At 45.2% G+C, this 27,450-nt stretch overlaps 1 protein-coding gene across 1 annotated transcript in view; it reads right to left on the reverse strand.

The window, feature by feature from the left end:
• LOC139278162 (uncharacterized) overlaps positions 1 to 27,450 on the reverse strand; it is a 327,559-nt gene that overhangs the window by 220,392 nt on the left and 79,717 nt on the right. Inside the window, exons 2-4 of the mRNA XM_070896817.1 lie at positions 26,902 to 27,037; positions 21,112 to 21,214; positions 18,933 to 19,106 (exon numbers count right to left, since the gene is read on the reverse strand). Of these exons, the coding sequence (XP_070752918.1) occupies positions 18,933 to 19,106; positions 21,112 to 21,214; positions 26,902 to 27,037 (413 nt within the window). The remainder of the gene's footprint in view (positions 1 to 18,932; positions 19,107 to 21,111; positions 21,215 to 26,901; positions 27,038 to 27,450) is intronic.

A 27,450-nucleotide genomic window follows, 5' to 3' on the forward strand; every position in this document is an offset into this window, starting at 1 on the left:
CAGGGGACATAGGACAGATCATGGGAATGTATAGGGAGAGCATTGCGTTAACGAGATCGCTCCTGGACACCATGGGTGGGGTGAGGGTAGAATTAGCGGGACTGTCAGCAGAAGTAGCAACACTGTCTGGAGGAATGGGAGCAGTGTCGGGACAGATGAGGGAAGGAATGTCGGAGATTAGAGAGGGAATGTCGGAGATTAGAGAGGGAATGTCGAAGACAGCTGATGCTAAAGGCCCAAATTTCCCTAACCCCTTTAAGGGAGCCTTCCCATCTGATTCGCTGCTCGGTGCCACGTGATGCTCCTCCAACGCTGCCCCTCGTGGTATGGCTGCGGCCATTTTGATTTTAGGTTCTGCTCTTCGTGGTGCTGCAACCATCTTCTGACTGTCCTGCAGGTAGGCTGTGGTGGTCTTTCCTTCCACAGGTTCGGCCCTGGATGTCGGGAATCCATTTCTTTTGTCGATGTTCCTCTTTTGGAGTGCTGCCTCGGCCCGGAAAGTGGAGTTTTGATCCTTGGTCCTGGAGATTTCGCCGGGGTGCTGTGGAGCCGTCATCGCGCTGACGAGTTGGACTGTGGAACCTCCTGATGCAGCAATGGATCCATGTTCGAGGTCGATTGCTGGAGCCTGGAGGCCTGGGAGCAGCTTTGCTTGGACAGGATGCCGTTGTGGTCGATTGTGGCGGGATTCATCCAAAGTTCTTCAAAGGTAATTTGGTTCATCGCAGACTGGCTCACCCGTGTCGTTCTCCATAGAAACTGGGACCCCGTCGATGTCGACTTTCATCGCCCACGGAGAACTTTCGGTGGAGCAGGTATGAGTTCCATACTCTTCTTCCAGGGGTTCAGCAACTTCACTTTCATCTGTGTCGGAGCCCTGGTGATCAGCCAACTCATCTGAGACGCGGTGAGTACAGCTTTTTTTGCACATCTTTTGAAGGCACCCTTTCTCTTTTTATGCAGTCTTTGTAGCGGCACTGGTGGGCCCTGTGGTTTCCTCCACAGCGCCAGCACGGGGCCATCCAGTTTGCCCCATGTGGCAGACTCAGGGTTGTGGGACTCGGGGCAGCGTTTCTGCCCTTAGAAATATCCATGCAGTGCACTGCTCTCGTCGGTTTAGAGTCCCTTAGTGCTGAATTGCTGAAAGATGCTGAGAGTCGACATGCTGAGCGTGTGGTTCGTGACCTCGTATTCTCGTCGCCAGTTGTAGTGTATGTAGGCACCTTTAGTAATGACTCCACAAGGCAGGGTATGATACTTAAACTGTGTAGACCTGTAGTCCTTTATTTGCAGCTCCTCGAGTGAGGACACCAAGCTGTGAGCTCCTTTATTTACTGGGTTACCTGCAGTGTGCAGCTAACCCTTAGGTCTCCAGCAGCAGCACCCTCTGGTGTACAGGTAAGGTCTGTACATTGTAAGGGTACATTCAGTGTTGCATAAGTGTTACAAACATCACACAGTAAATAGGCATGCATATTCAACATAAAACGATTAGTGTTAGCTTGCGATGCATCGTCATATGAGGTCGGGTGTGTATTACAACAGGCTAATGAATCGGGAATTTTGCAACCAGTTGCGTATGCATCCAGGAGTTTGTCCAAGGCCGAAAGGGCCTACAGCATGATTGAAAAAGAGGCTCTGGCGTGCATTTACAGGGTAAAAAAAAATCACCAGTACTTGTTTGGCCTCAAGTTCGAGCTTGAAACTGACCACAAGCTGCTCACATCGCTAATCTCGGAGAGCAAAGGGATTAATACCAATGCCTCTGCCCACATCCAAAGATGGGCGCTCACGCTGTCGGCATACAACTATGTAATTCGCCACAGACCGGGCACAGAAAACTGCGCAGATGCTCTCAGACGGCTACCACCGGAGTGGAAATGGCACAGCCAGCGGACTTGCTCATGGTCATGGAGGCATTTGAGAACGAGAAATCCCCTGTTATGGCCCGCCAGATCAGGACCTGGACCAGCCAGGATCCTTTACTGTCCTTGGTAAAAAACTGTGTCCTCCATGGGAGCGATTAAGCCATTCCACAGACGCAAAGATGAGCTGTCCCTGCAGGCGGACTGTCTCTTCTGGGCCAATCGCGTAGTCTTGCCCAAGAAAGGAACAGACGCATTCATTTGCGAACTGCACAGCACCCAACCCAGGCATCGCGATGATGAAAGCCATTGCCAGATCCCATGTGTGGTGGCCGGGCATCGACTCAGATTTAGTCATGTGTGCGCCAGTGCAACACCTGCTCTCAGTTGAGCAATGCTCCCAGAGAGGCACCGCTAAGTTTGTGGTCCTGGCCATCCAAACCGTGGTCGAGGATCCATGTATGTGGGCACATTCCAAGGCAAAATGTTTTTGGTTGTCGTGGATGCTTACTCAAAGTGGATTGAATGTGCCTAATGTCTGTAAGCACGTCCACGGCCACCACTAAAAGTCTACGAGCTATGTTTACCACGCACAGCCTGCCTGATGTCCTAGTCAGCGACAATGGGCCGTGCTTCACTAGTGCAGAATTCAAAGAGTTCATGACCCGCAACGGGATCAAACATGTCACTTCTGCGCCGTTCAAGCCCGCATCTAACGGCCAGGCAGAACGGGCAGTTCAGACCATCAAGCAAAGCTTGAAACGCATGTCGGAAGGCTCCCTGCAGACCCGGTTGTCCCGAGTATTGCTCAGCTACCGCACCAGACCCCCAGCCGAGCTGCTCATGAAAAGGGCGCTTTAAACAAGTCTCTCTCTGGTCTACCTTGATCTACATGATCACGTGGAGGACAAGCGGCATCAACAAAGTGTGTACCATGACCGCGCAAACTTGTCATGCGATATTGAGATCAATGATCCTGTGTTTGTGCTCAATTATGGACATGGTCCCAAATGGCTCGCTGGCTCGGTCACAGCCAAAGAGGGGAATAGGGTATTTCAGATCAAACTGACCAATGGCCAAGTGCACAGAAAACACTTGGACCAAATTAAATGGCGGTTCACCAACAGTTATGTACAACCTGAAGAGGACACCACCAACTTTGACCTTCCAACACACACACACAAGTGGCAATTGATAACATAGTTGACCACGAAACAGAACTCATCATCCCCAGCAGCCTGGCAAGGCCTGCTGCCCAACAGCCCAATGAAGAACTGACCAACCCAACCACACCAGCATTTGTACCGAGACGATTGACAAGGGAGCGCAAAGCCCCAGATCGTCTCACCTTGTAAATAAGTGTTTGTTGACTTCACAGGGGAGTGAAGTTATGTATTTAACCCCTTGTAACCTGCATCACACTTGTCCACCAGAGGGCCTACCTGTTGGAGTCCCAAGAGATCCCAGCATCCCTTGGGAGCACAGTATATAAGCAGGAACTACAATAAAGGAGCTAAGGTCACACTTGCTCATTACACACAGTACTCGGTCTGACCATTTATTATGAGTATAACACTTTAGGTACAGGGTTCCTTCTATTTTTTATTTGTTAATTAATTGCTTATTACTTTTTGTGCTTTGTTTAGTGCTTGGTGTAAATGTACTGCTTTGTTTAGTGCTTGGTGCTTTAAATGTATTTATGCTTCTTTAATGTTGTTGTGAAGGTGTTAAGTGCTTTGCAAGGTCCCCTTCCCCCCTCTCTATCTCTGGCTGCCTGCGCTGATTTCTTAATTCACCGCAGGGTTTTTCAGAACGTACACTTACGCTGGCCTAAATTAGTTTGGAGTAAGTTTTAGCTGGCTAAACTTGCTTAAATGGCCAAAACTGGCATAAGTGGCTGGTAATGCTCCCTTTTGAAAAAAAAACCTAACTAACTCACTTACACTGGAGCAACTTAAATGGGGAGAATTGCGATTTTTAAGTTACTCTAAAAAAATTTAGTTGCTCCAAAAAAAACGGAGCAACTCCTGGGGAAACTTGGCCCCAGGCTGTCATTGCCCAACAGCAATTGGTAGCATCAACTGCTGACACTCACTTTCCAATCCCCAGACCAAAGTCAGGTAGTGTGCCGCAGGTTGATTCACAGGCTGAAGAAGAGTGCGAAGAGGAACCCGGGCCTTTCACAATGCCGGGTGCTAGGTCTGTCTCTGTCCAAACCCACCAACAACAAATGCACCTTCGCGCAGAAAGCAGAAAAATCCTTGGGGCCAGGGTGAGGAAGCAGGAGTCTGAGACAACGGACACAGGTAGGGGTAGAGGCAACAACAGGGGCACACAGCACTAAGGTCTTTGAATAAAGGAGAGGAGAGATGGCTGCAGCTAGAGTTTGTTTGTTTGTTTGTTGCTGCTACTTGTTGCTTTCTTCATTGAAAAGTCTACATTTTGATGCAAATTTTTTATTAAAGTTAAGTAAAACTGTACAAATGTTTAATAAACACAATTATTTTTTTTAATTTAAGCAGAATTCTGCACATTATTTTTTGGAATTAAAGTAACATAAACCAACACAACATTACGTCCATTATCATGTACATTATTTTTTTTACACTAACAGGTGCAAAGAGTCAATACTGTCGACCCGTTTGGCCTTCAGACAGTAAAGCGATCACGGATTAGCCGCCGATGCAAGTCTCTAGCTATGGCTATAGGTGCACGAGGCTGCCTCCTCCACTGTCGTCCTGCGAGTTGAGGTGGTGGCATGGGTTCGTCCTCCTCCTCCTCCTCGTTGTCAGCCTCCTCGTCCTCCTCTTCCTTCCTGCCCCCTTCTCCCCTCAGGAGGATCGTCAATGTCCAGAGCCTGGCCCATCATGATGGCCAAGTTGTGCAGCATGCAGCACACGACAGTGAACTGACAGACGCGGTGAGGGGCGTAGTGCAAGTAGCCTCCAGAGTGGTCCAGGCATCGGAAACGCTGCTTCAGTATGCCAGTTGTCCTCTCTATGATGCTCCGTGTCGTTATGTGTGACATGTTGTACCGACGCTCTAGCTCAGTGCGGGGATTGCGTAGGGGGTTCATAAGCCAAGTGGCGAGCCCGGACCCTTTGTCTCCGAGCAACCAGCTGTGCCCTTCTGGCAGCTCCTGAAACATATAACGCCCTCTCATAAGATGAAAACATCATGGATGCTACCTGGGTATTTAGCATCCAGTGTCATGATCTGATGCAGAACGTCGCAGACGAGCTGCACATTTAGGGAATGGAACCCTTTCCTGTTGCGATAAATCTTGGAGTCGTCCAAAGGTGTCTCAAGGCAATGTGGGTACAGTCGATTGCACCCTGTACCTTTGGGAAGCCAGCAATTCTGGAGAACCCCACAACCCTGTCCCGCATTGCCTGCATGGTCATAGGGAAATTGATGAACTGGTCCCTTTTGGCATACAGTGCAGCAGTCATCTGTCGAATGCAGCAATGTGTGGCGTGCTGCGAGATGCAGCACATGTCCCCAGTTGCTGCTTGAAATGAGCATAGAAGGCAAGTGCTGCAGTGACCTTCACTTCCGCAGGTAGGGCAGTCCACCTGCCACTTCTTGGCTGTATGTCTGCCCTGATTAGCTGGCAGATCTCGGTGATGATCTCCTTTCTAAATCGCAGCCTGCAAATGCAGTCTGCCTCACTCAGGTGTAGTTAAGAGCACCTGTCCCTGTAGATTCGATCAGGGTATGACCTCCTCCCCATTAATGCCCAAGCGATCTGGTTTCTGCGATGGTGGTGTCATGCTATCTGTCGTCTCTGCATGGCATGCATGTAAAGCAACCTTACTACATGAGGCATTGTAATATTTGCACCCATAATTATTGTTCTTAATTTTCTTATTCTTGTTATTGTGAAACAGTACTTACTGAAGCACTGCACACACACCGTTGCTGGGTGACGCCCTAGTAGAACGGACCACACCCTGGTCTGCGCGCATGCACAACACTAAGCTCTGTCTCTATGGAGACGCGACGCACAGTGATTTATGGCACTAAGAGCTTTTGCCGAAATGCGTATGTTTACTGTTGTGTTGTGCCATCTCTGATGCACATTTCGGAGTGCATACCGGCAGAATCGCTCCCTTGGCCGGACAGAAACACATGAGCTCGGCACTTGTATTCCAACCCCCTCTCCCACGTTCTTTATAAGCTAAACCTGGGGGTGAGGGGCTGGAATCCAAGCGCTGAGCTCATGTGCTTCTGTCCGGCCGTGGAAGCGATCCAGTCGCCGGCCGGTCAGCACACCTTGGACCCGTGCCTGGAGCCCCGTGTGCAGAGATTCTGTGGTGGGGTGAGGTGGAGTCGCAATTACCCATTCTCAAAAACATTCTGTGGGAAAAATTTATTTTCCGAGTTATTTTCCGAGTTCCTGCAGCAAAAAATCATCATGAATTTGTGTTTTAAATTGTCTTCTTCTCTCGCTCCAAAAACTCAGAAATATACTCAGCGCCGATTTCCTTAAGTCAACGTAGAGTTTTTCTGATCGGTACTTAAGGCCACTGTGTGCCGCCCTGAAAAAAAAATCGGTGTTGGCGAAAATCGGTTAAATGGCCAAAAAGGGCCAAAAACGGCGCAGAAATCAGGTTTCAACCAGACCTGCGGCAAAAAATCTATGTACAAAAAATCCGCCGCTGACAGTTGCCACCAGCGTACAAACTTTGAGGAAAGTTGGAAAATCAAGATTGCTCAAAAAAAAATCAGCAGATGCCCAAAAAACGGCGCCTAATGGTGGCGAAAATAAAGCCTTAAAACCCTAAGCATTAACCATAATTTCTGTTGCTGTCTCTTCTGTTCTAAAACTGCCAGATCACTTTCTCAGGAGATATAATAGATCTTTACTTTTCATCCCACATTCTTTTCCATTTTTAACATTTTCTCTGTAATGAGATATTAGAAATGGTGCATTTCTGACAGGTTTATTTATGTCTAATACATAAAAAAGGCACTGGATACGTAACGAAATCTCTAACCACAGTAAGATTTTGTGCACCTGTGCCTTGAAGTCATGCATTTTAAATAGCATATAAACACTTACCAGGTTTGCATAAAATTCCTGTGCATGACATTTTAGCAGCGGTGTAAATCTGTCTATTCAGTTAGTATCTCTAAAACAGTGGATAAAGGAATTTCATGACACTTAAGAATTCAAATATTAACATTCAAAGACCCTGGGCCTGAACTTGGTGGCCTTACCAGCCACTGCCGCCAAGTTTTTTGGGCGGTCTCTCCTCGGTGCCATTTTTGTGGAGGCTTCCCGCTGGCGGGAGGGAAGACCGCTGGCGGCTGCTGGTGCGCAAGTGTCCTCCTGCCCACCGAGCTGCCACGTTGTTGTGGGCGGCAGCAGCGGGAAGGACCGCTGCGTGAAAGCAGGTCTAACCCCAACGGTGAGTAAGAAGACCTGCAAAAAAAAGGTTAGTGAACTTGTTATTTTTTTTTCAGCGATTTATGTGTATGGGATCCCCTGAAGGTCTTCCAGTGGGTATTTTTTTGGTCAAATTTTTATTTTTATGTGCTCCACCCTCCCTGGGACCGACTTAATCCTCAGGGGCACTTTGGCGAGGATTGCATTTGCTACCGAGATCGGGAGCTCCCGCCTGCTGCCACCCAGATTCACGGCGTAAGTCCCTTTTTTGCCGCCAGGCAGTCTTTCAGGGACTTTTTTACGAAACTCCCGCCCAAAGTACCATCAGGTATCTCGGCGGTTCTTTGGGCAGCACTTGGGTGTAACTTAGCTTCCACCAAGTTCGGGTCCTCTAACTTCAAGGCACTAGTCCCCAGATTGCTCTGCCCTGTTAACAGTTGGCTCAAGAGCAGCATTAGCAAAGTAGGACCATGCTACTTTGCCACCGTCTCAGCCAAGGAAAACACTAATCAGGTACAAAGGGAAGAAGTTTTCTTAAAAAAACAGAATGAAATGGAGCATTTTGAAAATTACAAAATGGAGAAATGTAGGAAAAATCATAACTGCATCGTTGCTGAGTAAAACCCTTGATTATTTAGATTACGCCAGTTAGAAGAGCTACTTCAAAAACAAGTATGCTTCTTTCAGCCATAGTTTTGTTAAACAGAAAACTGCACGGAAATAACTGTCAGTCCCTGTGAGGTTGCTGCCCAGGATGTAGTACAGAAAGGAGAAGGCACAGTGTTATCAACATATTTTCTCAGCATAGCATCACATTGTCATGTATCTCACACTACTGTACATAACTGCATCTTACCATGCTATACATGACTGAAACTAGAGATGACCTGTAACCACAAGCTTACCTTACTACCAGGGGTGCACTTGCGGGAGACACTGGATACCTGTCCCGGACAGGTATATAAGGATAGGTCTCAGGCAAGTGAGGCATTCGAGAGCTGTGTAATAAAGGTGCAGGTCCTGAGTGACCTTGACTTCAGTATGTGCCTCGTGTGAATCTGTACTGAGGGGACAGGACTTTACAGTGGTGACGAGTTACAGGATTACAGAATCCACAGAATGGCGAACAGCGGCTCAGATGAAAAATACAATGCTGGAGATAATTGGGAGACTTTATAGAAAGGCTCCAGCAAAGCTTTGTAACCAAAGACTGGTTAGACGACAACAAGGCAGACAAGAGAAGAGCCCATCATTTGACCAGCTGTGGCTCGAAAACATATGCTTTAATGAAGGACCTGCTGGCACCCGAGAAACCAGCAAGCAAGTCATTTGAAGAGTTGAGCACACTGGTAAGAGACCACCTGAAGCCAGCTAGCAGCCTACACATGGCCAGACACAGGTTCTACAACTACAGATGCTGTGTGGGCCAGAGCATAGCCGACTTCGTGGCGGAACTTCGGAGGTTGGCTAGCTTATATGAGTTCTCCGATGAACTAAGGAGAGAAGTACTGAGAGACTTTTTTATTGAAGGAAGAGGCCACGCAGGCATATTCCGAAAGCTCATAGAAACCAAGAACTTGACCCTAGAGGCAGCAGCACTGGTTGCACAGACATTCTTGGCATGAGAACAAGAAACGAGGTTGATCTACACTACGGGTACGACAACTAACGAAACATCGGAACAAGGGGTTCACAGAGTGAAACAAGCTGCTACCCCCACACACAGACAAAGGCAAGAGAGCAGGCCCTCAACAGCAGGCAGTGGCGCCAGAAGCCATCAAGGGCCACATGAACGATGCCCATTCGGCATCAGGTCGGCAGCTGCTATATTCCAGTGCAACATGGAGAGTCTGCTCATGTCCATCCCGGGGATGGTTGTATTTCAAGACGACATACTTATCACGGGCAGGGACACCGACTCCCATCTCCGCAATTTGTTGGAAGTACTAAAGCGGTTGGATCGGGTAGGCCTAAAAGTTAAGAAATCCAAGTGCCTGTTTCTCGCGCCCGAGGTTCAATTTTTGGGCAGAAGAATTGCCGCTAATGGAATCCGCCCAACAGAGTCCAAAACTGAAGCAATTCGCCTGGCACCCCGGAATGTCTCAGAACTGCGTGCCTTTTTCGGGCTACTCAATTACTTTGGGAACTTTATGCAGAACTTAAGCACGCTGCTGGAGCCTCTCCACTTGCTACTCAGAAAGGGGTGCGATTGGTTTTGTGGGGACGCCCAGGAACGCACCTTCAATAAGGCACGCAACCTTCTGTGTTCCAACAGTGTTTTGGCTTTCTTTGATCCAGGTAAAAAGCTAGTGCTTACATGTGATGCGTCAGCGTACGGGGTCGGGTGCGTTTTACCAACATGTCAATAGTGTGGGTAAATTACAACCCATAACTTATGCCTCCAGGTCACTTTCGCGGGCGAGCGTGGGTACGGAATGGTGGAGAAGGAGGCGCTCGCATGCGTGTACGGTGTCAAAAAAATGCACCATTACCTTTTCGGGGTCAAGTTCGCGTTAGAAACCAACCACAAGCCCCTCTCGTCCCTACTATCCGAAAGCAAGGCAATAAACACCTACGCCTCGGCGCGCATTCAACGGCGGGCACTCATGCTGGTGTCTTACGATTACACTATAAGGCACAGACCAGGCACAGACAACTGTGCCGACACGCTTAGCAGGCTACCCCTGGCGATCGCGGAAGGGTCTGACGAACAGAACTGTGAGATAGTCATGGCAATCAATACCTTTGAGTCCATAGGTTCGCCCATGATGGCTCGCCAAATCAGAGCCTGGATGACCAGCGACCCCATGTTATCCCTAGTAAAAAGATGTGTCCTAACCGGTGACTGGGCAGAGGCTCGGGATGCCTGCCCCGAGGAGATCAAACCTTTCCATAGGCGCATGCATGAGCTGTCACTACAAGCAGACTGCCTGATGTTGGGCAGCCGAGTAGTTATGCCTCTGCAAGGCAGAGAGGCATTTGTCCGGGAGCTCCACCGCGAGCACCCGGGGATCGTTCTCATGAAGGCCATAGCCAGATTCCATGTCTGGTGGCCTGGCATTGACGCGGACTTGGAGCTCTGTGTCCGACGGTGCACCATTTGTGCCCAACTCAGTAATGCCCCCAGGGAGGCCCCCCTGAGCCCCTGGCCCACCAAACCGTGGTCGCGGGTGCACGTAGACTATGCGGACCCATTCATCGGCAAAATGTTCCTCGTAGTTGTAGATGCATTTTCTAAGTGGATCGAATGCACCATTTTAAACTCGAGCACCACCTCCACCACTGTGGAGAGCCTTGGAACCATGGCGAGCAGTGCAGATCATTAAACAAAGCATGCTCAAAATCCAAGGTCCCACGCTGCAGAGCCGCCTGTCGCAACTGCTGCTGGCATACAGATCTCGTCCGCATTCATTGACTGGAGATCCCCCCATGCAACTATTAATGAAACGGACCTTAAAGACAAGGCTCTCATTAATCCTCCCAGACATGCATGAAATCGTTGAGGCAGACGCAGTAAGCTAACCGAGTACCATGACCGAAATTCGAGGGGGAGGTGGAATGAGATAGGGGACAAAGTGTTTGTGTTAAACTATGGCAGGGGTCCCAAATGGCTTGCAGGGACAGTAACAGGCAAGAAAGGAAACAGGCTACTGGTGGTACAAATGGACAATGGCCAAACCTGCCGGAGGCATGTAGACCAAGTCAAAAGTAGATTTACCAACAACACTGCTGAACCAGAGGCAGACTACAATGTGGAACTCACACCACACCTGGTGGACAGACAGAGGGAACAATCTGAGGAAAGGGCAATCCCAACAGACAGCCCAGGCAAGACACCAACAATCATACTGAACGAAACAGACAGCCTAGGCGAGATACTGGCAATCACACCGAAAGAACAACAGGCACCAAGGCAAACAACTGAACCACAACTAAGATGCTCCACGCGAGAGCGAAGACCACCTGAGAGACTGAACCTATAAAGACAATAAGACCTTGGGGGAGGGTGATGTCATGTATCTCACACTACTGTATCTTACCATGCTATACATGACTGTAACTAGAGATGACCTGTAACCACAAGCTTACCTTACCACCAGGGGTGCACTTGCAGGAGACATTGGATACCTGTCCCAGACAGGTGTATAAGGACAGATCTCAGGCAAGTGAGGCATTCGAGAGCTGTGTAATAAAAGTGCAGGTCCTGAGTGACCTTGACTTCAGTATGTGCCTCGTGTGAATCTGTACTGCAGGGACAGGACTTTACACATATAGTGTAGGCACTGAATAGAATACTGCACGTCAACAAACAGTTTAGGAACACTGCTTGAAATTCCTTTTAAAAGGACTGTGCATGATTGTACTGTGGTAAATAAAATACCGACAATCCACACAGAGTAATTCCTTCTCCTTTGAAGTAACTTTAAACAAAAGTACATGGGATATAAAGGACAGAACAGGCCATTCGGCCCAATCAGTCCATGCCGATATGTTTATGCTCCACTCGAGCCTCCTCCCATCTTTCCTCATCTAACTCTGTCAACATAACCCTCTATTCCCTTCTCCCTCATATGCTTATCTAGCCTCCCCTTAATGCATCCATACTATTCACCCCAACCACTCCCCATGGTAGCGAACCCCACACCTCCACCACTCTCCGAGCAAAGAAGTCTCCCCTGAACTCCCCATCCGATCCCTTGGTGACTATCTAATATTGATGGCCTCCAGCCATGCTCCTCTTTCTATCTACTCCATCAAAATCCTTCACAATCCTAAAGACCTCAATCAGGTCACCCCTCAGCCCTCTCTCTTGAAGTGAAAAGAGACCCAGCTTGTTCATCCTTTCCTGATAGGTATACCTTTGTATTTCTGGTATCATTGTTGTAAATATTGGCTGCACCCTCTCCAGTACCTCGATATCCTTTTTATAATTTGGCAACCAGAATTATACACAGTACTGTAAGTGTGGTCTAGCCAAGGTTCGATACAAGTTTAGCATAACTTCACTACTTTTCAATTCTATCCCTCTAGAAATAAACCCTAGTGCCCAGTTTGCTTTTTTTATGGCCTTGTTAACCCAATAGAGAGAAACTGTTCCCATTGACGGAAGGGTCACGAACCAGAGGACACAGATTTAAGGTGATTGGCAGAAAACCAAAAGCAACACGAGGAAAAACTTTTTTTACACAGCGAGTGGTTATGATCTGTGTTAAGTCTTGGATAAAGAGTCAGATTAGATGCTGCAAGCTCAAAGTAAGGTGTGACCGTAGTCCTTTATTACAGATCTCAGAGTGCCTCTCCAGCCTGTGAGGCATCCTTATATACAGGTGCTCCCAAGGGATTGTGGGATCCCTTGGAACTGCAGGGAATACACCCTCTAGTAGTTAGACATGGTATTTACAGGTTTACATACATAACAATCTGGAATGCACTGCCTGAAAGGGTGGTGGAGGCAGATTCAATTGTGGCTTTCAAAAGGGAATTGGATAAGTACATGAAGGAAAAAAAATTGCAGAGCTATAGGGAAAGGGCGAGGGAGTGTGACTCGCTGAAGTGCTCTTGCAGAGAGCAGGTACGGGCTCAATGGGCAAATGGCCTCCTTCTATACTTTAACCATTCTATGATTCGCTTTGTTTATTACATGTGTGTGTTTCCAAGGGTCAATAGAAAGACCTTTACAATCTCCATACTGAAGAGCTACAAAATAAAATGGGCCCCAGGCGCTGCAGCGATGGAATTCATCTGGAATGCTTCGCCAGCAGCATCACACCTCTCCCAATGTAAGAGTGCCTAAAGATACACCTAGTGTTGCATTTCTGACTGATTCATTATACTTTCATTTACATTTCAGTAGAACAGATAAGCCCTGCTGCTGCAAGACCAGTTTTGAAATGTACGCAGTACTCCACATTGGGCTGGTTGGTGCACGCTAAAATACAAGCTACAGTCACTGAATTACACACAAGTGTGTAAAATTTGTCAGCATACAGCAAGGTAGAGGCACGTTCTGCACCAGCAGCTACAGCTCATTAGAAGAGCCCAGCTAATGGTAGCTTACAAGCAATGCAGGTTTTGCCCATGTCCCACTACTAAACACAGACATTTCCCCCACAAACAACCCCATCAGAATGGGGAACTTTGATCAGGTCTGCTTGTACTTCAAAGCAATGCAATATTGATTATTGTGAAATTCCATCCAGTCCCTTCCTTTTTGGCTCAGATAAATGAGCTTTTAGATCAGGTTTAATCTTTATTATTTTTTTCTGATAAACAGAGGGCACATCTCATCACAATATGTCGTTGGATCCCAGTGCTGGGGTCAATAAATGACTAATGCATCCTGCAAGAAACCAATTCCAGATAGATTCATTTATACTAGTCCTAAACCAGTGCCAACACTTCTCCAGCTCTTCAATCTCAATGTCAAATGTCAGTTACAAGGCATTGTCATTATTCTTATTGCATTAACAAGGGTTCTGCTCAGCTTGTGTTCAACATTCTCCCAAACGTGGCATCCCAGCTCATTAGATATTCATCATCGGTATTTTGACAAATACAAATGAAACATTTCAAATAGCAAGAGGAAGAGTAATATGCTCCTTTATAATGTCACTATATCTAGATCATTTTGTAAATCTATTGGGAGATGTAGCACGATACTGGTTTATAAAGAAGGGTCCAGGGCAACTATGTGAAGACTTTGCAAAAATGGCTTCACATTTTTCTCCCCATTTTTTTTTTTAAAAAGGAGGGAGAGAGAAAACAGGGAATTATAGACCGGTCAGCCTGACATCGGTAGTGGGTAAAATGATGGAATCAATTATTAAGGATGTCATAGCAGCGCATTTGGAAAGAGGTGACATGATAGGTCCAAGTCATCATGGATTTGTGAAAGGGAAATCATGCTTGACAAATCTTCTGGAATTTTTTGAGGATGTTTCCAGTAGAGTGGACAAGGGAGAACCAGTTGATGTGGTATATTTGGACTTTCAGAAGACTTTCGACAAGGTCCCACACAAGAGATTAATGTGCAAAGTTAAAGCACATGGGATTGGGGGTAGTGTGCTGACATGGATTGAGAACTGGTTGTCAGACAGGAAGCAAAGAGTAGGAGTAAATGAGGACTTTTCAGAATGGCAGGCAGTCACTAGTGGGGTACCGCAAGGTTCTGTGCTGGGGCCCCAGCTGTTTACACTGTACATTAATGATTTAGATGAGGGGATTAAATGTAGTATCTCCAAATTTGCGGATGACACTAAGTTGGGTGGCAGTGTGAGCTGCGAGGAGGATGCTATGCGGCTGCAGAGTGACTTGGATAGGTTAGGTGAGTGGGCAAATGCATGGCAGATGAAGTATAATGTGGATAAATGTGAGGTTATCCACTTTGGTGGTAAAAACAGAGAGACAGACTATTATCTGAATGATGACAGATTAGGAAAAGGAGAGGTGCAACGAGACCTGGGTGTCATGGTACATCAGTCATTGAAGGTTGGCATGCAGGTACAGCAGGCGGTTAAGAAAGCAAATGGCATGTTGGCCTTCATAGCGAGGGGATTTGAGTACAGGGGCAAGGAGGTGTTGCTACAGTTGTACAGGGTCTTGGTGAGGCCACACCTGGAGTATTGTTTACAGTTTTGGTCTCCTAACCTGAGGAAGGACATTCTTGCTATTGAGGGAGTGCACCAGACTGATTCCCAGGATGGCGGGACTGACCTATCAAGAAAGACTGGATCAACTGGGCTTGTATTCACTGGAGTTCAGAAGAATGAGAGGGGACTTCATAGAAATGTTTAAAATTCTGATGGGTTTAGACAGGTTAGATGCAGGAAGAATGTTCCCAATGTTGGGGAAGTCCAGAACCAGGGGTCACAGTCTAAGGATAAGGGGTAAGCCATTTAGGACCAAGATGAGGAGAAACTTCTTCACCCAGAGAGTGGTGAACCTGTGGAATTCTCTACCACAGAAAGTTGTTGAGGCCAATTCACTAAATATATTCAAAAAGGAGTTAGATGAAGTCCTTACTACTAGGGGGAATCAAGGGGTATGGTGAGAAAGCAGGAATGGGCTACTGAAGTTGCATGTTCAGCCATGAACTCATTGAATGGCGGTGCAGGCTAGAAGGGCCGAATGGCCTACTCCTGCACCTATTTTATATGTTTCTATGTTTCTATGTTTCCGTGGTTAGGTCTTACATTAGAACTCACCAATCCCCATCAGATGATCTGCTGCCCTGGGCCTTGCAGTAATCCCCTGCCATTGAGTGATCTACCTCCACCTCCCCATGCCTCACACCACTCACTGGTTGAGAAAGCAGTGAGACGACTTGCTCACCGATCCTTGATCAAGCTGCATTCCCTCTTAACAATTCGAACCATGAGCTGTAAGGCTCACAAATGCAGTGCAGGATACCTCTTCCTCCACTGTACTGTTTATTTACAATTAAAACCCATTTTAGTTATTGAAGGCAAGCACATATTTACAGTAGCACTGGATTAGTAAGGTGTACATACCATCTGGCCGCACAGAGTGTTATCATTGCAACATATCTAAAAGCTGCTGTACTGAGAGAATATGTAGCAGATTTGAACAAAGGCAGCAGAAACCAATTGATATTTTCCTTAGGGCTGCACCAACCTCTGGTTATGGATCACATTACTGTCAAGAGATTAATAATCTCTTATCAAGTAGTATCAATTCTCCAAACAAGTAGCATCAACTCCCTGAACAGTCTTCGTACACTATTTGGAGGCATTTGCCTTTTGTACATGCAATATATTCTCCAGCTCCCACCAAACTTTCAATTCTATAGTCTTGGGGGAGGGTGGTCAAAAGATTATAGCGTGCATGTGAGGCAAGTGCCTGTAACTAGTATAATGTGTAATGTGCCTGTTCTGGAGAATTAAAATTTTTCTACTTTCTACACTCATTCTGTACTAAGTGCTACCAGGTCACATACAGCATAGGTCAGATGCAAGGCAAAGCTCCCTACAGTACTACCCCACCAAGCATGCCTGGGCCTGGTGTATCACAGGTTAGGTCAAGATAAATCACCCTCTATATTCTCCACGGCGAGAATCTAACCTTTGAAGTCAGTCCATTGTGTCATTTCCATTTTCCAAGCCTGCCATCTCTGTGACCAGAGTGAAAGTGAAAAGTCTGCTTTTGGACTGACAAAGTTATGGGTTAATCTAAACCGCACAACCAGACAATCAGGGATGCTGACAGAAAAAATAATGATAGCCAAAACTATTGATTAAAATTTTTTAGCTACATTGAAACCTTCAGTAACTTAATCGTTTTCAATTTTCTTTCTTCTCATTTTTATCTTGTACTTTCAGTTTATTTGTTTGTTCTTTATTCCTCTCCGTTGGTTTCTGATTAACTCTTTTATATTCTGTCCTTTATGCATTCTCACAATACTTTTTGTTGTCTCAGCTTTCACATTGCCTTGGTTTGTATTATAATAGCTTGCACGGTGTTAGATATTGAATAGGGTGAGAGAAGAAACAAACTAGCAGAGCCTTTCTTTAGGAGTGCAGTTAGGCTGGGTGGGATAGATTGTGTAGAGTCTGTGGAGGGAGCGGGCTTGAAGGTTCAAATTGTTGGCTTTCAGTCCGTGCTTTATGTTTTGCCTCTGTTTAACACAGATAATTGCTGCTGATCCTGATTACTCCTACAATTTCATCATCTCTCTCTCTCCAGTCCTCTGGCACACATCCATGCTCAATAGAACACTGAAATGTAATTTCTAAAGCCTTGGCAACTTCCTCCCTCAGGATCTTAAGCTATAGCCTGTTGGGCCTTGGTACTTTGTCTTCCTTTAGTCTAATTAACTTAATTTAAGTTTTGCATTTCCTCTATCCTAATATCGCTCATCTCATTCTCAACCACTTCACAATTCACCTCCTCTCTGATATGCTCTCTTTAGCAAAGACCATGCAATGTACTTATTAAATATCTGCCAATTTTTGATCATCTACAAATTGACAATCCTCTCCTCTCATGGGTCCAATCTTGCATTTAACAATTCTTTTTACTGATATACTGGTAAAATACTTTACTGCTCCTTTTGAATTTTTCCCCCAAGGTTCTCTCTTAGCTTTTGTTATTCCACTCTTAACCTCTTCTCTTAATTTCCTTTAGATTTTTTCATTATTATTATATTTCTTTTAGGCCCTCTTCAATTTTAAAGTTGTTTCTAATCTCTTTATTTATCCATGGCATACTAAATGTATTAGAAGTTTCCTTCCATATTTAAATGGATTATATTTATTCTGTACCTTTGCAATTACCTTTTTAAAAAGCATCCCACTGTTACTCTACAGTCCTTGTTCCAATATCTCCTTTCACTTCATCTCAGCTAGCTCGTTCCTCATCTCTCTAAAATCTGTCCTAATCCAAACTGATATTTCAATTTTTGGACTATTACTACTACGGGCATCAGCGGTGGTCCTTGTGTACTCTGTAGTTGAGTACTGTGCAAAAGTAGCCAAACATGAGTTGTTGATGTCCAACTGCAATGTGGTGCATCACTGGAACCCTCAAATCGATCCAAATATGGCTGCCTGTGCTGTCGTACGTTGCTCCCCATCGATTCGCGCGCAACCCTCCTGAAGTCCAGCGAATCATGGAAAACGAACGTCTTCCAATCCGGCAGAATCTCAAAAATGTCCCTCACCACCATTTAGTCACTCAAGCCCTTTTGGATCCACGTGCTTAACCTTCGACAATGCGACTTTAACGCTGATGATGCTTGGATAGCCGAATGGAGTTCACAAGAAGCCACAAACAAACATCTCGTGAAAGACTCAACCTGCAAGATCCCTGGCTTCGATCTTCTGCGAAGACATTAAACCGCATCTGCACAAACCATGGCAGGTGGAGATACTTGATGCACAAATGGAGAATTAAAAACTGTTCAGTGTGCACCTGTGGTCACCCAGAACAGACCATGGAACACGTAACAACTCAATGCCCCATTCACAAATACGAAGGAGGCATCACAGCAATACACTCTGCTACTCCTGGCGCAATTATCAGCCTTAACCACCTAAATGTAAAATTATAGACATCTACATCAGCCATACGAAGTAGCAATATAAAACTTTTAACATATTGCGGTAACTACGTACCGCAACTACATGGTGTTTTTAAATTAAAAGATTTGTATCCATCACTTCGTTGTTTTGGGTCTTTCTTCTTCAATACAAAAAGGTTCTTCTGTTACACTTCATATACAGCTAATAAATCTAACCCGACACATGCTTCTTTTAAAGTTTCTGGATTCACCTTATACACATGGCCATGTTTCATTCTGAGTTTTGCCTTAACTAATATATGTAGCAGATGGCTGAAATTGTATTGTTACAAAATGTAAATAATTATACCCTTTAGTATCCAGAAATATTTTTCAAAGATCACCATTCATAATAACACAGCAATATAATTGTACTGACACGATTCATGTTCTGAAATGGACATCGCTTTACTGCTGTGTTCATAATGGAAAAAGATTGTTAGTTTAAGTACATGCGTAACTTTTCAAGAATAACTGTGTCTGCAGAACTATACAGATTTTAAACCTAGTTTCATTGAACCTAAATTCTGCAGTGACTATCCAATCCCCAATGAAATGTTTACAAAATGTTTGAATCCCATGGTCATGTCATACTTACATGACAGAGCGTACATAACTTAGGGCAGCAACAATCCTGGCCTCCATTCCTATTGCTGTATAAGGAAGATCACCATTTTCCTGTCCACTTTGCCTCTGTTGGCGACGCTCCTGCACGCTGCTCAAGAAGGGTTTCAGTCCTGCCTCCAGCTGTACCTCATGCTCATTGTCTTCCCTGGAGGAAGGGATTAACAATGCACAGATTTAAGAGGCACTGTGATTACATACAGAAAGCTTATTAGAGAGCTTCAAAGGCTATCAGCACTATGGCATCAGGGAGCTTCATCGTCCAGTCAAATTACTACAAATAAAATCAGATGGAAACACTTGATGGAACTCAAAACCTTCCATAGGTTCGATCCATCTCTTATTTTCTGTTTCTGTACCCAGCAAAATTTTGGAAGTCTGGCCAGCATCCAGCAATGATGTAAATCGAAATTAACTATTGAAATTGCGGAGTAAGTCATTATGAATGCAAGAGTAAGATTTCCAGATGTAAAAGTGTCATTGTGGATCAGCTACCCATTATAGAAACTATCCGATTTTCATTTCCATTAAAATCAATGGAAATTAAAATTGGATGGTTTTTAATAACTGGTAGCCTTATTCAAAGCAATTACCGTTTTACACCCGGACAACAAGTTGAAAACTTACCCCTGTACTTATGCACATTTACACTATGAGTCACTGGATAGCAGTCTGGAAGGAGGAACCTAGATAATATTCCCCTCTATAAACCAAGATTGCTGAGGGTGACTACAGCACCGTTACCTGTCACTCTGTCTGAAATAATTTTACTCACCATACACTGGATCAAACCTGGGATATTTCTGGTCTGTGTGGCTCAGCTATTCAATGAAATTTAATGAATCATAGAGAAACCCTGAATAGTAGAAGTTCAGTGCTTACGCAACATTACTGTGTAATGTACAGCTACATGAATGAGAATAAATGCTCAGTCCTTGTTATGTTAAAAAAAACACCTGATTCAGATTACTGACAAACTCAACAGATGCACACACACTGTTATCTGAATTGTAAAACAATTTCTTTTGCTACTTCAACCCAGTAGGGACATTACAGGGATTAACCCGTTCTTTGTATCCGTGATTATGGTACACTGCTGTCTCCCACCACAGCCAAGTAATACAGCACCAAAAACATCAGAGGGAAAAATTCAAAAACAATTGCAACAAAACTACTTCAGAAAGGTTTATATCAGTCAATAGTGAGGCCTGCATGGCACTGCTGTGGAATTGTATGCTGCAGGTAGACCCTTGACACCCAGGCACAATCTGTATCATCTGTTTCCTAATGAAATTCAGCAGACTTGAGTTTCTACTGAAATGCCTTCAAATTCAGTACAGTTATAAAAATATATACTATTATTTTTCAATTTGTTAACATTTTACTTAAGCTTCTGTATTCAGATATCAGCTTGGGATTGAATGAGAGAGAGAAAAGACAGGCGTAGAGCCAGAGAGAGCTGGCACTTTTCAGAAAGTCAGCAACAGAAACAGCACAGAATATAAAGGCTGGGGATTGTTCCTCTGTGACTGATATGTTGAACAATATTTATGTTCGAGAAACAGATTTTTTAAATTTGTGATTTGGTCAGAGGCATTAACAAGGCACTGAATGGACTCCAACAGCAGCTATTTAAATCTGTTCCAGTATAGTGTAGCTTAGCAAAGCAGGTTGACGTGTTAACTTTATTCTTCCCATCTCAAAATAACCAACTAATTCATCAACCTTTTCACAATGTACACAGTCACAGGTTAGATAATTATTCCTGAGTCAGCTAGCCAGTCCCCATCATACCACGTAATGCCACATAATAAACCAAGGCAACACAATGATGAGTCAATTTTTGATGGGCTTAAGCCCAACAAAACTGTCCCAGATTTTCAACAGATCATTGGACCAACTAATATAAATGAACTGAAACTGCAAATATCTCACTATGGTGAAAATGTAAATGCTGGATTCAGTTTCAGCATCCTTCATAATTTTCGTTCTTGTGCTCTTTGTCCATTTATCTACCCAATAAACGTGGCTTGGAAGCAAGTCATCCTCGTTTCGAGGGACTGCCTATGATGAAACCCACTTACGGATCCAAATCAGGCTTGGACTCTCCTTCACTGCTCTCAGTGTCACTGAAGACAGCAGAAAAAACTCACAAATTCTCTTCTTTTATATCCTCTGTGGTAGCAGATGATTTGGTGCCGGGGATGTCCAGCGTAGGCCTGGTCAGAGTCTTCCGGTTGTACTCCTCGAACACCTCTGCAGCAGGATAGAAAGGGATAGGGTCAAATCAACAAACTAATACTGGGAAGATTGGCATCACTGCTAGATTATCTGGGCATTCCCACAGCTTGCTACCAATCCTGAATCAGAGTGAAACTCAACATGCATCACAGGTCGCAACAGCTAAAACCATCAGTAAATAACAAACAAACATGCATTTATATAGCACCGTTCAGGTCTTTGCGTTGGCCCAAAATGCTTTACAGCTAACGGATTATTTAAAGCGCCGTCATTATTGTAACGTAGGCAAACGTGACTGTAAATTTTGTACACAGCAAGGTTCCAGAAACAACAAATGAATGAGTGACCAGATAATTTTTTTTTTAATTGCTGGTACTGATTCAGTGAATGTCAGCCAAGGTACCAGGAGAACACTCTGTTTTTGTTCAGATAGTGCTGTGGGATTTTTTTACATCCACAAAGGGTTTCTGTTTAATCTCAAAAACGGTAAATTTAAAGGTCAAATCAAAATGGATGCCTTTCTCTTCCCCTATTGTGTGTCCACCTCTTCCTCTTCATTTGGGTGAAATTAGTGGTAGCGACAGATCAGCAGCATGAACGATCAGGTTGCCCTAAGTATTTAGATCACATCTGGTACGAGTTCCATCAACAGCTGTAAAGTGGGAAATGGAATAACAAGAGATCATGGTTAGAGCCCCATGCTAGGTCAGGTGGTCACATCATGTATCATGTTGGTATATAGAGTGGGAGAACATGGGTTCACAACTACTGATTCTCCACACAGTGGGCTCTCAACCTAAAGGATCAAAGGTTAGGCACCGTTCTCAAGGCTGGGAAGGAAAATTGAAGGGAAGATCCTTTCCTATACCTCCCAGAGATCTAAGGAATAGTGTGTATTGAGAAGACTTAAAACTTCAATAAAATGAATATTGTTGCCACAAGGCTTATTTAGAATCACAGAATCATAGAATGGCTACAGCACAGAAGGAGGCCATTCGGCACGTTGAGCCCATGCCGCGACTCTACAAGAGCACTTCAGCTAGTCCCACTCCCACCCTTTTCTTGTAGCCCTGCAAATCTTTTTCCTTCAGGTACTTATCCAATTTTCTTTTGAAAGCCACAATTGAATCTGCCTCCATCATCCTTTCAGGCAGTGCATTCCAGATCCTAACCACTCGTTGTGTAATTTTTTTCCCCTTCATGTCGCCTTTTGATAATTTTCACAGTTCAATTAGGCATAGTACGGAAATTTCTCACGTCCACCATTACACTTTTTTGAAATAGTGACCACATTAGAACAGGGAGGAAAAATATTCTCTTTATAACACTCTTTTGTTACCTTATGTCCTGCGTTAGAACAAGAACATATCTGGAGCAATTTCTACGCTCTGTTAAGTCATTCAGTAAAGTGGAATCTAATGTAACAGAGCTTGATGACCAATGATTGTCTGACATCAGAAAACAGGGCTTCTGACTTCAAAGGATTAATTTAATTAATTATGAAATCGTCTAAAACACAAGTAAAGCCAAACAATAAAAAGGCCATGTGACTTAAAGAAGCTTATTCCTCTGGTACCCCAACTCTCTCATCATAGTATCCAACTGAATCTTACTCGACACTGATGTTTTTGCCTCATACCCAACACCATCACAATAACCAGCAGCAAACAAACAAATAACAACCTGCATTGATGTAGCACCTCTAATGTAGAAAAAAATAGTCCTATTGCACTTCACAGAGGCGCAAGGAAAAAAATAGATGCTAAGCCAAAGAAGGAGATTTTAGGTATGGAGTTTGTGATGGGGGCCAAAGAATATGGTCAGAATTTTTCCCTAAAAAAACAGGTGGGTTTGTAACAGGACTCTTGTGTTATTACATTGGCATAAATATATTACAGTTTGGAGCATGGGGGCAGTAAAAGTGTTGAAAATGGGATTACCGACCTGATCCCATCTCTAACATGCCTGCTCTGGCTCTCTCAAGGGGCGTTAGCTCAATTTAAATATTGTAATGAGGCTGGAAGCTTCTTTCTCCCTGTCCATTTTGTGATTAAATGCCTGTGGATAGGCTTCACACAATTCGTGAAACTCGGCAATTAAACAGAGGCGGGGACTGCTGCTTTATACCTACCTCCTGGATCCAGGATCCCGACCGTATCCAACCCCTGCGATTGGAGACCCCCTTATGATGCCCCAGCCGGCCACGATCCTCTCTTTCCTATTCCAGAGACTTGAGCACTTAATCTAGGCTAACATTTCAAGATGGTACTGACTTGAGTACTGCAGTGTCGGAGGTGCTGCCTTTTGGATGAGGCCCTGTCTACCCTTTCAGGTGGACGTAAAAGATCCCACAGCACTATTGGAAGAAGAGCAGGAGCCCAACTCCCTCTTCCTCAGTCCTCAATTTTATTTATTCGTTCATGGGATGTGGGTGTCGCTGGCAAGGCCAGCATTTATTACCTATCCCTAATTGCCCTTGAGAAGGTGGTGGTGAGCCGCCTTCTTGAACCACTACAGTCCTTGTGGTGAAGGTACTCCCACAGTGCTGTTAGGGAGGGAGTTTCAGGATTTTGACCCAGCGATGAAGAAGGAACGGCAATATATTTCCAAGTCAGGATGGTGTGTGACTTGGAGGGGAACATGGAGGTGGTGGGGTTCCCATGCGCCTACTGCCCCTGCCCTTCTAGGTGGTATAAGTCGCAGGTTTGGAAGGTGCTGCCGAAGAAGCCTCGATGAATTGCTGCAGTGCATCCTGTAGAGGGTACACACTGCAGCCACGGTACGTCGGTGATGGAGGGAGTGAATGTTCAAGGTGGTGGATGAGCTGCTAATCAAACGGGCTGCTTTGTCTTGGATGGTGTCGAGCTTCTTGAGTGTTGTTGCAGCTGCACTCATCCAGGTAAGTGGAAAGTATTCCATCATACTCCTGACTTGTGCCTTGTAGATGGTGGAAAGGCTTTGGGGAGTCAGCAGGTGAGACACCTGCTGCAGAACACCCAGCTTCTGACCTGCTCTTGTTGCCACCTTATCTGGTTAGTCCAGTTAAGTTTCTGGTCAATGGTTACCCCCACGATTTGATGGCGGGGGACTCAGCGATGTTAATGCCATTGAATGTCAAGGAGAGGTAGTTAGACTCTCGCTTGTTGAAGATGGTCATTATCTGGCACTTGTGTGGCGCGAATGTTACTTGCCTAAGCCTGAATGTCGTCCACGCTTTGTTGCATGCGGGCATGGACTGCTTCATTATCTGAGGAGTTATGAATGGCATTGAACACTGTGCAGTCATCAGTGAAAATCCCCACTCTGACCTTATGATGGAGGAAAGGTCATTGATGAAGCAGCTGAAGATGGTTGGGCCTAGGACACTGCCCTGAGGAACTCCTGCAGTGATGTCCTGGGGCTGTGATGATTGACCTCCAACCACCACAACCATCTTCCTTTGTGCCAGTGGAGAGTTTTCCCCCTGATTTCCAATGACTTCAGTTTTGCTAGGGCTCCTTGGTGCCACACTTGGTCAAATGCTGCCTTGATGTCAAGGGCAGTCACTCTCACCTCACCTCTGGAATTCAGCTCTTTTGTCCATGTTTGGACCAAGGCTGTAATGAGGTCTGGGGCTGAGTGGTCCTGGCAGAACCCAAACTGTGCTTTGGTGAGCAGGTTATTGGTAAGTGCCGCTTGATAGCACTGTTGACGACACCTTTCATTACTTTGCTGATGATTGAGAGTAGTCTGATGGGGCGATAATTGGTTGGGTTGGATTTGTCCTGTTTTTTGTGGACGGGACATACTTGGGCAGTTTTCCACATTGTCGGATAGATGCCAGAGTTTTAGCTGTAATGGAACAGCTTGGCTAAAGGCACGGCTAGTTCTGGAGCATGTCTTCAGCCGACAGCTGGGATGTTGTCAGGGCCCATAGCCTTTGCTGTATCCAGTGCGCTCAGCCGCTTCTTGATATCACGTGGAGTGAACTGGATTGGTTGAAGCCTGGCTTCTGTGATGATGGGAACCTCAGGAGGAGGCCGATATGGATCATCCATTCAGCACTTTTGGCTGAAGATGGTTGTAAACGCTTCAGCCATGTCTTTTGCACTCACGTGCTGGGCTCCGTCATAATGGAGGATGGGGATATTCATGGAGCCTCCTCCTCCCATTAGTTGTTTAATGGTCCACCGCCATTCACGACTGGATGCAGCAGGACAACAGAGCTTTAATCTGATCCGTTGGTTGTGGGATCGCTTAGCCTTGTCTATAGCATGCTGCTTCCGCTTTTTAGCATGCATGAAGTCCTGTGTTGCAGCTTCCCCAGGTTGGCACCTTATTTTTACGTACGCCTGGTGCTGTTTCTAGCATGCTGTTCTACTCTCTTCATTGAACCAAGGTTGGTCCCTTGGCTTGATGATAATGGTAAAGTGAGGGATATGCCAGGCCATGAGGTTACAGATTGTGGTGGAGTACAATTCTGCAGCTGATGGCCCACAGCGCTTCATGCATGCCCAGTTTTGAGCTGCTAGATTTGTTCTGAACCTATCCCATTTAGCAGGGTGGTAGTGCCACACAACATGATGGATGGTGTTCTCAGTGTGAAGACGGGGCTTCGTCTCTACAATGACTGTGCAGTGATCGCTGCTACCAATGCTGTCATAGACAGATGCATCTGCGACAGGTAAATTGGTGAGGACGAGGTCAAGTAGGTTTTTCCCTCGTGTTGGTTCTTTCACCACCTGCTGCAGGCCCAGTCTGGCAGATATGTTCTTCAGGACTCGGCAAGCTCAGTCAGTAGTGGTGCTACCAAGCCAGTCTTGATGATGGACATTGAAGTCCCCCATCCAGAGTACATTCTGTGCCCTTGCTACTCTCAGTGCATCTTCCAAGTGGTGTTCAACATGGAGGAGTACTGATACATCAGCTGAGGGAGGGCGGTAATCAGCAGGAAGTTTCCTTGCCCATGCTTGACTTGAAGCCATCAGACTTCATGGTGTCCGGAGTCAATGTTGAGGATTCCTAAGGCCACTCCCTCCCAACTATATACCACTGTGCTGCCACCCCTAGTGGGTCTGTCCTGCTGGTGGAACAGGACATACCAAGGGATGGTGATGAAGGAGTCTGAGACATTGGCTGAAAGGTATGACTATGTCAGGCTGTTGCTCGATTAGTCGATGGGACAGCTCTCTCAATTTTGATACAATTCCCCAGATGCTTGTGAGAAGGACTTTGCAGGGTCGACATTGTCGTATCCGTAGCCGGTGCGGAGGTCGATGCCGGGTGGTCCGTCCAGTTTTATTCTTATTATTGGTTTTTGTAGCAGTTGTGTACAACTGAGTGGCTTACTAGGCCATTTCAGAAGGCAGTTGAGAGTCAACCACATTGCTGTGGGTCTGGAGTCACATATAGGCCAAACCAGGTAAGGTCGGCAGATTTCCTTCCCTAAAGGACATTAGTGAACCAGATGGGTTTTTACGACAACCCGGTAGTTTCATGGTAACCATTACTGATACTAGCTTTTTTAATTCAAGATTTTATTATGGTGACTTTTCATGTATCGGTCTGCTCTGATTTGAACTGCACAAAATCAACATTGGTACTTCATGAACTGAAGGAACTGGCCCTCAAACATGTTTTCTATCAGTTTCTGACATATCATAGTAACTAGCAGATATTAGTGAGAGATAGTCCATATATGGTTGGCTATACATTAATGGTACCTTTCTCATCGCGCACCAGGACAATGGTTTTTGTTCCTATGGCACAGATGGTTGATCGAAGATCCTCTGGTCCATTATTGGGAAGGCAAATATCATAAAGTGCAGTAACTGTGTGTGCCAATTCTTGAATGGGGACCTACAGTGGAAAGAAACCAATAAATGTGTCATTCATAATATTTGTTTTAACTGAACAAAGAGTCTCCACTCAAACAAAGCTTTCATTTTATAATTAAAACTCCGAAAGCGAGTAAAATTCTTAAAAAAAAAGAGAGAGAAAATGCCCACTGCTTTCCACAATTAACAACCCATTTGGAAATTTGGGGCTTTTCTTTCCAGCCTGATACCTTAAAATTCTTTCATTTTCCCTCCTCCATCATCTCCTTTATACAAGACCAGTTTTATTACGCCACTCTAATGAAATTGCAGGATCACATGATTTGAAATGTTCTGATAATGCAATTTTGCCAGCAACCTGTTAACTACAACAACAACTTGCATTTATATGACACCTTTAATGTAGTAAAACATCCCAAGGCACTTCACAGGAGC

Source organism: Pristiophorus japonicus, chromosome 13 (assembly GCF_044704955.1).
Source record: "Pristiophorus japonicus isolate sPriJap1 chromosome 13, sPriJap1.hap1, whole genome shotgun sequence".
Lineage (NCBI taxonomy): Eukaryota > Metazoa > Chordata > Chondrichthyes > Pristiophoridae > Pristiophorus > Pristiophorus japonicus.